We start from the raw sequence: 14092 nt of genomic DNA, 5'->3' as shown, positions 1-14092 counted from the left end.
GAGTCCAACCTGTTCCTTGACACCTCAACTAAACCATGGCAGCGAGTGCCACATCCAGTCTTTTTTTTAACACATCCAGGGATGGTGACTCCACCACCTCCCCGGGTAGACCATTCCAGTACTTTATCACCCTTTGCGTGAAAAACTTTTTCCTAATATCTGACCTATATTTTCCTTGACGCAGCTTGAGACTGTGACCTCTCATTCTGTCAGTTGCTGCCTGGTGAAAGAGACCAATCCCCACCTGACTACAACTACCCTTCAGGAAGTTGTAGAGAGTGATAAGGTCGCCTCTGAGTCTCCTTTTCTCCAGGCTAAACAACCCCAGCTCCCTCAGCCATTCCTCATAGGGCTTGTGTTCCAAGCCCCTCACCAACCTTGTTGCCCTCCTCTGGACACACTCCAGCATCTCAATGTCCTTCCTAAATTGAGGGCCCCAGAACTGGACACAGTACTCAAGGTACGGCCTCACCAGTGCCGAGTACAGGGGGAGAATGACCTTCCTGCTCCCGCTGGCCACGCCATTCCTGATACAGGCCAGGATGCCATTGGCCTTCTTGGCCACCAGGGCACACTGCTGGCTCATGTTCAGTCGGCTGTCAACCAGTACCCCCAGGTCTCTTTCTGCCTGGGCACTGTCCAGCCACACCGTCCCCAGCCTATAATGCTGCAGGGGGTTATTGTGGCCAAAATGCAGGACTCAGCACTTGGACTTATTAAACTTAATCTTGTTAGGCTCTGCTCATCTATCCAACCGTTCCAGGTCTCTCTGCAGAGCCATCCTACCTTCCAACAGATCGACACATGGTCCCAGCTTAGTGTTGTCAGCAAATTTACTAATGAAGGACTCAATACCCTCATCCATGTCATCAATAAAAATATTGAATAGAACTAGCTCCAGCACAGACCCCTGAGGGACACCACTGGTGATTGGTCTCCAGCTGGATGCAGCACCGTTCACCACCACTCTCTGGGCCCGGCCATCCAGCCAGTTCCTAACCCAGTAAAGAGTGCTCCTGTCCAAGCCGTGGACTGCCAGCTTTTCCAGCAGTATACTGTGGGAGACAGTGTCAAAATGCTCCCAGCCAGGTGGAGGAAAGGGACAGTAAGATCTATTGGATTGTGGGGATCCCATGGCCTGTCACATCAGACTCACAGGAGTATAAGGCTTTAGTTAACACTGGCATACAACGTACCTTGATGCCATCAAGATATGTAGGGGCAGAATCAATCTTTTTCTGGGGTGACAGGGGGATCCCAACAGCTGACTGTACTGTAAGTTGAAGTTAGCCTTAAGTCAGCCTGAAGTCCTGGTTTAGGGCAAATTTGGGAGAAAACCTCCAAAAGGGTTCCTCTAGAAAGCAGATTTAAGCAGCTCCTCCCCCAACTGGTTCGGGAAAAACATTTCTTTGGAGGAAAGTGGCAAAAAACTGTTTATTTAACAAGCAAAGCATTCACCAGCACAAAAAATGAACACTATTAAACAATAAAACCTATTGCCAATCTGAAGAGATGACAAACTCAGAAAGTCTTTTTCGTGGATTGCAGCTCGGCTCACCCAGTCTGTTAGCAGTCTCTCTGGCACTGGAAATGCCATGGCCCAGGCCCGGCCCAGTGGACCACAGGTGTGAGCTCCCGGCGCTCTTCTGGGTTTTCAGTCCAGAGCAGGTTTAAACAGTTTCAAGAAAAAGAAAAACCACAGTCCAGGGAACTTCTCTGCCTCAGCTAGCTAAAAACTAACTAAAAGCAAAGGAAAGCTCTCTCCTGCCATCTGTCCATGCTGCAGACAACACAGTCCAGGAGAAGGATGCGAGGGAGCAAGTGCAGTTTCTGAAAACAAACTACGTGCTTCTTCTCTCCTCCCCTTTGCTTTTGGAACCAGTCTTAAAGGTGCAAAGCTTAATATCCAGCATAAACAGAACAGACGATTGGGGATGCAAGCATCATAAAGTCACCCCAGGACATCTGACTAGAAAAGAATGGTGGAAACACCCCATTGTGACTGACCCAGAGGCCCTGTGTATCCTTGGCATAGATTACCTCAGGAGAGGGTATTTCAAGGACCCAAAAGGGCATTGTTGGGCTTTTGGGATAGTTGCTGTGGAGACAGAGGGGATTAGACAGCTGAATACCTTGTCCGGTCTCTCAGAGGACCCTTCTACTATGGGACTCCTGCAGGGCAAAGAACAATGGGTACCAATTGCTACCACTACAGTGCACTGTCAACAACACTGCACCAACCGGGACTCCAGGACTCCCATCCACAGATGATTTATGGAGAGCCAGGGAGTGGTCAGCAAGACTTGCTTACCCTTCAATATCCCCATATGGCCAGTGCCTAATTCCAATGGAGAGTGGAGACTGACAGTGGACTATCATGACCTGAACGAAGTCACACCACCACTGAGTGCTGCCGTGCCAGACATGCTGGAGCTTCAGTATGAACTGGAGTCCAAGGCAGCAAAATGGTGCTACCATTGATATTGCTAATGCATTTTTGTCCATTCCTTTAGCAGCAGAGTGCAGGCCACAGTTTACTTTCACCTGGAGGGGTGTCCAGTAGACCTGGAGCCAACTGCCCCAGGGGTGGAAATATAGCCCTGCTATTTGCCATGGACTGATCCAGACTGGATTGCAAAAGGGTGAGGCTCCAGAACACTTACAGTACATCGATGACATCATGCTATAGGTCAACACAGCAGAGGAGGTTTTTGAGAAAGGGGAGAAGATAATCCAAATCCTCCTGAAAGCTAATTTTGCCATAAAACAAAGGGAGCCCTAAATTGGGGAATACCGTTCCTAAACCATGACAGTCACACCCTGTTTGCCTGCCCTATTTGCCCCACTCCTTGTTGCTTCTTGGGTGTGTCTTTTGTACCTGTGGGAGTTGGTCACCTTCACTCCTGGCACTGCCCACACTGAGTTAGAGCTGCTGCCTGTCTAGCTTTTCACACTTCCTGCTCTGGTTGAGGCTGGTGTGCCCTCTGTCTCTCTGAGCTAGGTTCACAGTTTTGTTGGTTTTTGGAAAGCTCTCTTAGCATGATCCTCCACTCCAGAGCATGTCTGCCGGAGCAGTTCACCTCGGAGACGTGATGATGCATCACATGCATGAGAGACAGGGCATGGAGGTCTTGGTCAGTTCGTCATTCGAGATCTTTTTCTGTTTGCTCAGGAAGAGGAGTCTTTTCTCTGCTATGCCGTGGAGTCCCTCCCACGGGCAGTTTTCCCTAAACTGTTGTGGCGTGGGTCACTCGTTCGTAGGCTGCGGTCTTTTAAGGCTAGGCTGCTCTATTTTGTGAGCAAGGGCCCTCTCTCTCTATTCGGGTCTCCCACTAGATTACAGCTTTCTCTGGCATCCACCCACTCCAGCATGAACACTTTTCTCATGGGCTGCGATGCAGCAGCCTGAACTGCTGCAAGTAAAGTCCAGGGTAAAGAAGCAGAAAGGGCCATTGCATGGTCTCCACAGATGTTTAATTCAGCTGCTCAGTGAGCTGTTCAGAGTTCCCTCAGCACACATGTCTCAGCTCTCCCTGCTCTCTCTGCAGGGGTCTGGGGGGTGAACCTGGTCCCGGGACAGTACAAAGATGAGGGCCAATCAGGGAATAGGGAGGGAGTGGCTCAGGGACGTAGGAACAGACATAGGAACAGGGAAAGGAGCAAATGGGGTTTAACAGCTTTTTGAGGGAAGCTTCTTGTGTCTCCCTAAACCAGGGAAATGCCCCCCAGGGTCCTCACACTGCGAGTTAATGTCTGCATCCCCCATAGACTTCATGCATTACAGGGGGACAGTTTGTTTCACCATAGTCCTCACTATGGCTTGCAGAGGAATCTCGGGTCCAACACTTGGAGTACCTCCTCCTACTCTTTCTTTTCCACTGACCTTGGTGCCACCATGTTGTTTTCCCTCACATGTCCTCACTTCCTCCTCTGACTAGAAGAAAAACTGCTGCTTGAAGGTACCATTGCAAACAAGTTCCACTAATTCAAAGATTCTTGCAGGATCCTGCAGTGCCAAGAAGTTGATTTTATCCAGGTTCTGCATCGGGGAGTTGCCCGCCACATTTTCAGTTGGCCACACAGCCCCGCTATCATCATGCGTGCAGTGGCGGCCGCCACAACGCTTGCGCTATTTAACGCCTCTCTTCATGCAGGGCACTGGGAAGGAGAAGTTGCCACCATCGCCCCTGCCCTTCTGCCTGCAGCACGGCTGGCTAGGGGCAGCCAGGCAGGCAAAGATTGCCGTGGTCTGCGCCGAGATGGTGGCAGCCGCAGCGGCGGCCATGGCACCTCCCCACCCCTGGGGAAAAAACTGCGTGTGCGCTGTTTTGATTTTCTTCTTAAATATTTCATTACAGAAGTGTTACCAACGTCTCTAATTGGGCCAGCAGCATGTCTATCTTCAGAGCCATCAGAGATTGGCACTGTTGGACATGGTGGGAGCTTCTAGCAGCTTCTCACAGAAGCTACTCCTGTGGACCCCCCCCCACCCCCGCTACCAAAAAAAAAAAAAATCAGTCTATGCCAAATCAACACAGTACTCCACTTAGCATATTACAGACTTGCAGCACAATATTGCATTCTGTGTCATTTAGCAATTGTGAGAACAGGGATGTCCCAAAATTAAGAGTATTGTTTAGAAACCATTAGATGCACTGAAGCACTAGTAATTCTTTTTACAAGGTAAACTATCCTATATTTCTGGTGTTCTTGTTTGTAGGTACAGCAAGTACAGACTGTGCAACAGGTACAACATGTCTACCCAGCCCAGGTTCAGTATGTGGAGGGAAGTGACACAGTCTACACAAATGGAACAATGTAAGTTGGTTATTCATGTAAATTAGAATGTTTACTAAAATAATGCACTTTTCATGACATCATATGGGCTGCTATGTTTTAATTAGCAAAGAAAAATGTTTGAACAAAAACTTTATTCTTTGTCATATTAAATCATTATTTGAGTGAAAACAAGTAAGATTCATATCACTTGAATTAATCTAAAATGAATTCAGGTAATTGTTACATTTGGACAGTGTCAAGCTGCATATGCAGCATTTTGTTGTTTGGATAAAAAACTTGAGTTTATAGGCAAGTTTTAAGTTATGCTGATAGGAAGTATGATCTAAATTTGTCATAATATGATCATCTGTATAATAAAGTAGTCTCCATGTGGGCCACTATTCTTCTAGTTGAAACTATACTGGGAAGTTCCTAAATTGCTGAGGCAGTTGTAGTCATTACTTACAGAAAACAATTATATAATTTCTTTATTGTTTTAAGTGCAATGATATACATATTTATTATTTTTTCTGAAGGAAGGTAGAGGAAGGAGAATATGTCCTTTTGCTTCTCTCTCAGACTCTTCTATTTCCTGTGCTTTTCTTGCTTCGATGAACATGGTTTTCTACCATAAAATTCCTTTCTCCCATGTTCAAACTTAAAATCATAGAATAATTTAGGTCAAAAGAGACCTCTAGAGGTTATATGGTAAAACTCACACACACAGTCAGAATAGGACTAACTTCAAAGTTGCTCAGGGAGAACCTTCCCTCCCTCTTTTTCCAGTTAAGTCTAAATATATCCCCTGAAACTTCTGATATAAGGTTAAGGAAGAAGCAAAAGGCCTGTAGAAGACTTTTTTGGTGCCAGCAAATATCTATTGATGATAATCTGGCATTGACACAAAAGTCAACAACACTATTGGGTTATGATACTGATGTTAACACTTACAGCATCCTCTTCATGGACATATTTTGCCAAATTTATTCTTCAGATAAACTTTTTCATCACTCTCTTGTTCCCTTATTTTCTTTGCTCTTATAATATCTAAGCAATCTTCTGTCCTAAATGGGTCTGTTAAGACATGCTTATTATTAAGAATGACCAATGTGTCCCTGTTTAAGATACTGTAAAAATGGAAAGTCGCTCATCGCATTGTTAAACTGTAATCAAAGACTGAAAATATCTGTGTAGAATGTCCGATCAGGCTAACTTCTATTTGAAAAATGTCAGCCAAAGACACTGAACTGTTGAAACAAAAGAAAACGTATTTCTTCATCCACATTTGTTTTTCTTTTAAAAGCTCTAGTGCTTCTTCTCTTTAAATTATGGGCAGTGATATTGGAAATGTATAGTTTATTGCAGTTCACGACATTTTACCTGACTTTATAGCTCAAATATATTAAGCAGAGGATTGTTTGTTTTATCCTGTTTATATGAAAATTGCTCCAAAGACCAATGGATGTTCTCCAGATGACCCTAAATGGGGTATTTCCTTGCACCTGCTGCTTTTGCTATTAATTATATGAACTCTGGTTTCTAGTACGTAATCTATTAACAAAGAGTCTATTCCATTCCATATACAGGGCCTAGGATATATGGTTGAAGGAAGTTATCCTATTAAAACAGAGAAAGGAGCAAGTACTAAACCTATGGTGGGAATGGAAAATGTTCTATGACAAGTAACATTTCATTATCTTTTTTTGGTCATGTGGTAGCTTGATTCTAATGCAACACTCAAGACCTCCCAAGAGATCATTTGCTCATGAAAACAGTAACTAGGCCCAGTCAGTGAGAAAGAAAGGAAAACATGAGTTGTCTGATTCAGAATAGTGAAACTGTGATCGAGTGAGCAGAAAAGGGTTCTGGTCTTAGATAAAGAGCTGGTGGAAGCCACGAACCAGTGGGTGGAAAGAAGGAAGTCTGGTGGCAGACATAGAAATCTAACAAAATGTCAAAATGTGTGGTTGTCTGGGAAAAAGAACTTTAAAAAACAAAACAAAACAAAAATAAAAATACTGACTGCATAAACAGCCCAGAAAAGTTGTCTCCATACAGGAGATGATGCCTATATGATTTTCCTGGTATAACTCCTTACGATTTCATTTGTAGATAGCACCTTAAAAGGCTATGGAAGGAGGAGCTGGCTGATGTGACATAGCTTGTAGTCCTATTTCATCCACCAGTAAGCTGTATTTTAGTGTGGCTGATAATTTACCATAGAAAAATTTATGCTGTAAGGGACTTCCAGAGGTTATCTAGTCCAACCCTCTGCTCAAAGCAAGTCTAATTAGATCAAGTTGCTCAGGGACCTGTCCCATAAAGTCATGTACAGCTCCAGGGATAGAGGTTGTGTACACCTCTAAGGATAGGGGAGGTTCCTGAGGACTGTAAGAAAGCAAATGACACTTCAATCTTCAAAAAGGGCAAGAGGGAGGATCTGGGGAAATACAGGCTGGTCAGCCTCACCTCTATTCCTGTGAAGATGATGGAAAAAATAATCCTGGAAGCCATTTCCTGTCACACAATGAACACAGGGTGATTTGGAGTAGTCACCATGGATTTACAGAAGGCAAATTATGCTTGGCCAACCTGCAAGCCTTCTACAAGTCAACTAGCTTGGTGGATGAGGGGAGAGCAGCAGAAGGCTTTCAATGCCGTCTCATATAACATCATCATAGACAAGCTGACAAAGTGCAGGTTAGATAAGTGGACAGTGAGGTGGACTGAAAAGTGGGTGAACTGCTGGGCTCAGACAGTTGTGATCAGAAGCCTAAAGTCTAGCTGGAGGTCAGTGTCTAGTGGTGTTTCCCTGGGCTGATCCTTGGGCCAATACTGTTTAACAACTTCATTAATGACCTGAACAATGTGACAGAGAGCACCCTCAGCAAGTTTTCAGATGGTACAAAATTGGGAGGAGCGTTTGATAGACCAGATGGCTGTTGTGCCTTCAGAAGGATCTCAACAGACTGGAGAAATGGGCAGACAGGAACCTCATGCAGTCTATCAAAGGGAAATTCCAAGTCCTGCCCCTGGGTAGGAATAACATGATGCACCAGTACAAGGCAGGGGCTGACTGGCTGGAAAGCAGCTTTGCAGAGAAGGACATGGTGGTCCTGGTGGAAAATAAGCTGAATGTGAGCCAGTAATGTGCCCTTGCATCAAAGGAGGTCAATATTACCCTGAGCTGCATTAGGAACAGTGTTGACAGGAGGTTGAGGGAGGTAAACCTTTCTCTCTACTCAGCACTGGAGAGACCACATCTGTAGTACTGTGTGCAGTTATGATCTCCTCGGTGCAAGAAAGACATGGAAATACTGTAACAAGTTCAGCAAAGAGCCACTGCAGTGATGAAAGGATTGGAGCATCTCCTACAGGAAGAGATGGTGAAAGAGCTGGAACAGAATCATAAAATCATAGGATCATTGAGGTTGAAAAAGACCTTTAAGATCATTCAGTCCAAGTATTAACGTAATACTGTGGTCTAGCACTAAACCATGTCCCTAAGTGCCTTGTCTTTATGTCTTGCCAAATGCCTTCAGGGATGTTGACTCAGGATCACAGAATCACAGAATAGGTAAGGTTGGAAGGCACCACAGTGGGTCATCTGGTCCAAACTCCCTGCTCAAGCAGGGTCAGTCCAGAGCACATGGCACAGGATTGTGTCCAGACAGTTCTTGAATATCTCCAGTGAGGAAGACTCTACAAACTCTCCAGGTAATATTCTTGTGCTTGGTCATCCACACAGTAAAGAAGTTCTTCCTCATATTCAGATGGAACTTCTTGTGCATCAGTTTCTGCCCATTGCCTTTTGTCCTATTGCTTGGCACCACTAAGACCCTGGCTTCATCTTCTTGGCACCCTCCCTTCAGATACTTATAGACAATGATGAGGTCCTCTCTCAGTCATCTCTTCTTGAGGCTTAACAGGCCTGACTCCCTCAGCCTATTCTCATAAGAGAGATGCTTCAGTCCCTTAATCAACTTTGTAGCCCTTTGCTGGACCCAGTCCAGGAGGTCCATGTCTCTCTTGTACTGAGGAGCCCAGACCTGGACACAGCACTCCAGGTGAGGCCTCACCAGGGCTGAGTAGAGGGGCAGGATCACCTCCCTCCACCTGCTGGCAATGCTTTTCCCAATGCACCCCAGGATACCATTTGCCTTCTTGGCCACAAGGGCACTGCTGGCTCATGGGCAGCTTGATGTCCACCAGGATCCCCAAGGTCCTTCTCCGCAGAGCTGCTTTCCATCAGGTCACCCCCAGCCTGTACTGGTGTCTGTGATTATTCCTCACCAGGTGCAGGACCCTGCACTGGCCTTTGTTGAATTTCAGACAGTTCTTCTCTGCCCATGTCTCCAATCTGTCGAGGTACTTCTGAATTGCTGCACATCTCTCTGGAGTATCTGCCACTCCTCCCAGCTTTGTCATCAGCAAACTTGCTGAGGAGGCATCTACCCTGTCATCCAAGTCATTGATGAATAAGTTAAACAATACTGTCCCCAGTATTGAACCTTGGGGGACCCCTAGTGACAGGCCTCCAACTAGACCCTGTGCCATTGATCACCACCCTCTGGGATCTGCGTTTCAGACAGTTGTCAATTCACCTCATTGTACACCCATCCAGTCCACACTTCCTGAATTGTTTAAGATTGTTTAGTCTGCAAAAGAGAAGGCTCAGGAGGGATCTTATCTGTGTCTAAATACACTGTGCATTAAAGATTGTTGTGGTTTAACCCCAGCCATCAACCAAGTCCCATGCAGCCACTCACTCACTCCCCCACCAGCAGGATCAGGGAGCAAATCAGAAGGGTAAAAGCTGGAGAACTCATGGGCTGAAATAAAGACAGTTTAAGAGGGAAAGGAAAAGCCTCACACACAAGCAAAGCAAAACAAGGAATTAAGTCACTGCTTCCCATGGGCAAGCAGGTATTCAGCCATCTCCAGGAGAGCAGGGCTCTGTCACACATAACAGTGATTTGAGAAGACAAATACCATCACTCCAAACATCTCCCCCCTTCCTCCTTCTTTCCCCCACTTTACATACTGAGCATGATGTCATGTGGTCTGGAATATCCCTTTGGTCAGTTTTCCTCACCTGTCCTGGCTGTGTCTCCTCCCAACTTCCCACACACCCTCAGCCTCCTTGACAGCTTGGCAGTATGAAAAGCAGAAAAGGCCTTGGCTTTGTGTAGCCCTGCTCAGCAATAACAAAAATATCTCTGTATTATCAACCCTGTGTTCAGCACAAAACCAAAATGTAGCCCTGTACCAGCCACTGGGAACAAAATTAACACTACCCTAGCTGAAACCAGCACAGAGATGGAGCCAAAGTCTTTTCAGGTGTGCTCAGTGAAAGGATGAGAGATAATGGACACAAACTGAAATGCATGAACTTCCACTCAAACATAAGAAAAATCTTTTTAACTCTAAGCGTGATCAAACACAGGACCAGGCTGCCCAGAGAGGTTGTGGATTCTCCATGGTTGGAGATATCCAAAACCTGACTGGACAATGTCCCAATCTACTTACTCTGGTTGATCCTGCTTTGAGCATGGGCGGGGAAGGGGTTGGGACTAGACAAGCTCCAAAGATCCCTTTCAACCTCAACTACTCTACTATTCTATGTTTCTGTGCTTACAAAGGAAGTCACCACAGAGAAGGTGTCATTTGTACAGGATTGAAAATCGCTGCAAGGGTAGATGAGGCTTTATATCTTAAAATATTAATCCAACCTCATAAAGATATTCTTTGTTTCACAGAAAGGAATATAAAACTAGGGATTTACAAGAATTATACTGGACTGTAAACAGTAAACAAAACATACAATAAATTATTTAGGAAGGAATCTAAACTACAGGCACCATTTCCTGGAAGATCAACATGGACTTTACAACTGATAAGATGTTAAATGAGGGGGGATCCCAGACATCAAACTGGGATGGAGGCAGGAATTGATAGAATTATACAAACTGATTAAGAGAATTACAGGGGAAAGAGGAAGCAGGGAGAGACAATGAGGGGGGATAGACAGAAAGGGGTGTCACACTACGACACGAAATAACTCACACATGGACGCTAGATGCAAATGAGGAAAGAAAAGAACTCAAAGAGAGATTTTATTTTCTGACTCCACTATATATAGAATATCAAAAGTGACAGTGGATTGGAGGATGAAATTGCCACCTGTCCAACCACACTGGTCAAACCAACAGTCCATCAAATCTCTCCACCCACAAAGAAGAATGCAAAACAATCATTATTCACAAGAACAGTGTGAGAAAATTCAGTAGAAATATGTAAACATAAGAAGGCAAAAGAAACTTTTAGAAGAACTGTAAAGCGCTCAAAAAAAGAGGGCGACAAACGGGGATAAAAGTTTCCAGTCACAGGTAAAATGGAGCCAGTCAGTATGCTTGTCTGGCTGAGCCCTGTGCCTGATCACTGCAGAATGTCCTATTTTCTTATATTTTCTTTTTAAATGTTTTCTTAACTATCGCCCTGTTTAATCTCACTCTCTGTCCTCTGTGTATGTGTTGCCCAACTGACAACTAAATACCACACACAGCTGCTCGCTCACTTCCCTTTGCCTCCATCCCCATTGTGATGGGAAGGAGAATCAGGAAAGAAAATTAAACTCATGGGTTGAGATAAGAACAGCATAATAATTGAAACAAAGTAAAATATAATAATAATAATGGCAATATGGTAATACTAATACTACTGCTAATAGTTTTAATAAAAATGAGAGGGAGAGAGGAAGGTAAAACCCAAGAAAAAGAAATTATGCACAATACAAATGCTCACCACCCGCTGACTGAGCAGCAATTGGCCCCTTCTGGCTAACTCTCCCCAGTTTATTCACTGAGCATGATGTTCTATGGTACAGACTATCCCTTTGGGCAGTTCAGGTCAGCTGTCTGGAGTATGCTCCTCCCAGCTTCTTGTGCAGCTCCTCCCTGGCAGAGCATGAGACACTGAAAAGCCCTTGACTCAGGGTAAGCACTGCTCAGCAATAACCAAAACATCTGTGTTATCAGCATTATTCTCATACTGAATCCAAAAGGCAGTGCTGTACCAGCTACTGAGAAGAAAATGAATTCTATCCCAGCTGAAACTAGGACAGTATGCGTGCTGCAAGGAACGGGTGCCAGCTGCTGGTGAGACCCGTGTTTGTGTGAGTGAAATTTGGTGCCCAGCTACTGGAGTCAGACTGGAGGGTGTAGGCACCCTGGGGCCTGTGGTGTCAACTACAGGAGTGAGTGAGGGTTCTACCATCAGTAGTTGGACATGCTATAGCTCTCTGAATCATCATATGGTTTGGGTTGGAAGGGACCTTTAAAGGTTCAACCCCGCTGTCATGAGCAGGGAATCCCTTTACGGTCAGGTTGTTCCTAATGCCCCCCAAGATGAGGTTTGTCTTCTTGGTTGCCAGGGCTCACTGCTGACTCATATTGAGCTTCCTATCAACCAGCACCCCCAGATCCCTTTCTGCAAGGCTGCTCTCCAGCCACTATTCTCCCAATCTATAATTGTGCCTGACATTGCTCTATCACAGGTGCAGCATCTGGCATTTGGACTTTTTAATTTTCATGCCACTGGTGATTGCTCCAGTCTATCCAGATCCCTCTGCATGGCCTCTTGTCCCTCAAGAGATTCAGCAACTCTCCCCAGTTTGGTATCATCAGCAAACTTGCTAATGGTGCATTCAACTCCTGCATCCTCATCATTGATAAAGATATTGATCAGAACTGGCCCTTAAACCTTGAGGAATACTGCTGGTGGCCAGTTGCCAGCCAGATCTAGCCCCATTCACTACAACCCTTTGAGCTCTGCTATCCAGGCAGTTCTTCACCCAGCGCACCATGAACGTGCTCATTTCACAGGTGGACAACCAGTCCAGAAGGATACTGTGAGGAACAGTATCAAAGGCCTTACTAAAATCCAGAAAACTACATTCAGGTTATTATAGAACACCAAATTAAACCAGACTTTCCCTTTGCGAACCTGTTGATTGTGCCTGACGATTGCATTGTTCTTTAAATGTCTTTCAGTAGCACCCAGTATTATCTTCTCCATAATTTTTCCAGGTATGGAGGTTAGACTAACAGGTCTGTATTTCCCTGGGTTTTCTCTCACACCCTTCTTGTAAGTAGGAATAGCATTGGCCATCTTCCAGGTAGCAGGGACTTTCTCAGACTCCCAAAACATTTGGCAGATGATTGAGATGGGTCCTGCCATAACATCCTCTAGCTCCTTCGGAGCTCTGGGATGAATCCTATCAGGCCCCCTCAACTTGTGAACATTCAGCTGATACAACTGGTCCCTTACTATTTCAGTGTCCACAAAAGGAAAAACACTGTTCCCTCAGTCATGGTCCTCCAACTCAGAGGACTGGTCAGCCCAAAGTCTATCAGTATCATTAAAGACTGAGGCAAAAAAAGAATGCAATGCCTCTGTTTTTTCTTCATCCCTATTAGTCAGGTGACCATCTTCAACAAGTATTAGTCCAATGTTTTCTTTAGACATGTTCTTGCTATTAATGCATTTTAAAAAGTCTTTCTTGTTATCTGACACAACCCTAGCCAGTTTCAACTCTAGTTGAGCTTCACTTTTTGTGTCTTCTCCCTGCAAATATGACCCACAGCTCTGTAATCTTCCTGCAAAGCCTAACCTTGCTTCCAGAGATTCTACTATTTCCTTTTCCTCTTGAGCTCCATGAGGAGTTTCCTGTTCACCCGATTTGGTTTTCTGCCCCACTTGCTTGATTTTTGACACAGTGGAATTGCCTACTCCTGGGCTTCGGAAAGGTGGTTCTTAAAGACTGACCAGCACTCGTGGGTCCCTAAGTCCACAAAAGGAGATTCCCTGGATAATCTTCTAATTAGCTCCATGAATAGCTTAAAGATTGCTCTCTTGAAATCCAGGGCAACAACTCTGCTGACATTTTTCTCATTACACTGAAAATTTTAAACTCAACCATTTCATGGTCACTGCAGGCAAGACAGCCACCAACCATCACATCTCCCAAGAGTCCTTCTCTAATCACAAGCAACAAGTCTAGGAGGGCATCTTTCCTAGTTGGCTCACAGAGTACTTGTGACAAGAAGTTACCTCCCACAAACTTTAAGATTTCCCAAGGACTGCTCATCACAGCAGGATGATATTCCCAGTTGATGTCTGGGAAGTTGGAAGAATCTCTCATAAGGACGTGGGATACTGATCCAGAGATTTCTCCTAATTGCTTACAGAAGAACTCATCACTACTTACATCCTGGCTGGGCGATCAGTAATAAACACTCACTATAATATCTCC

The 14092-nt window shown here is 45.0% G+C and overlaps 1 protein-coding gene across 1 annotated transcript in view; it reads left to right on the top strand.

Moving 5' to 3' along the window:
- The window catches only part of LOC128783025 (transcription factor RFX3-like), a 197015-nt gene that overhangs the window by 50098 nt on the left and 132825 nt on the right, over positions 1–14092 (top strand). The window contains exon 3 of the mRNA XM_053933599.1: positions 4721–4818. Coding sequence (XP_053789574.1) covers positions 4721–4818 — 98 coding nt within the window. The remainder of the gene's footprint in view (positions 1–4720; positions 4819–14092) is intronic.

The sequence above is a fragment of the Vidua chalybeata genome (assembly GCF_026979565.1).
Source record: "Vidua chalybeata isolate OUT-0048 chromosome W unlocalized genomic scaffold, bVidCha1 merged haplotype SUPER_W_unloc_9, whole genome shotgun sequence".
Taxonomy (NCBI): Eukaryota; Metazoa; Chordata; class Aves; order Passeriformes; family Viduidae; genus Vidua; species Vidua chalybeata.
This window is presented reverse-complemented; position numbering and strand designations above follow the sequence as displayed.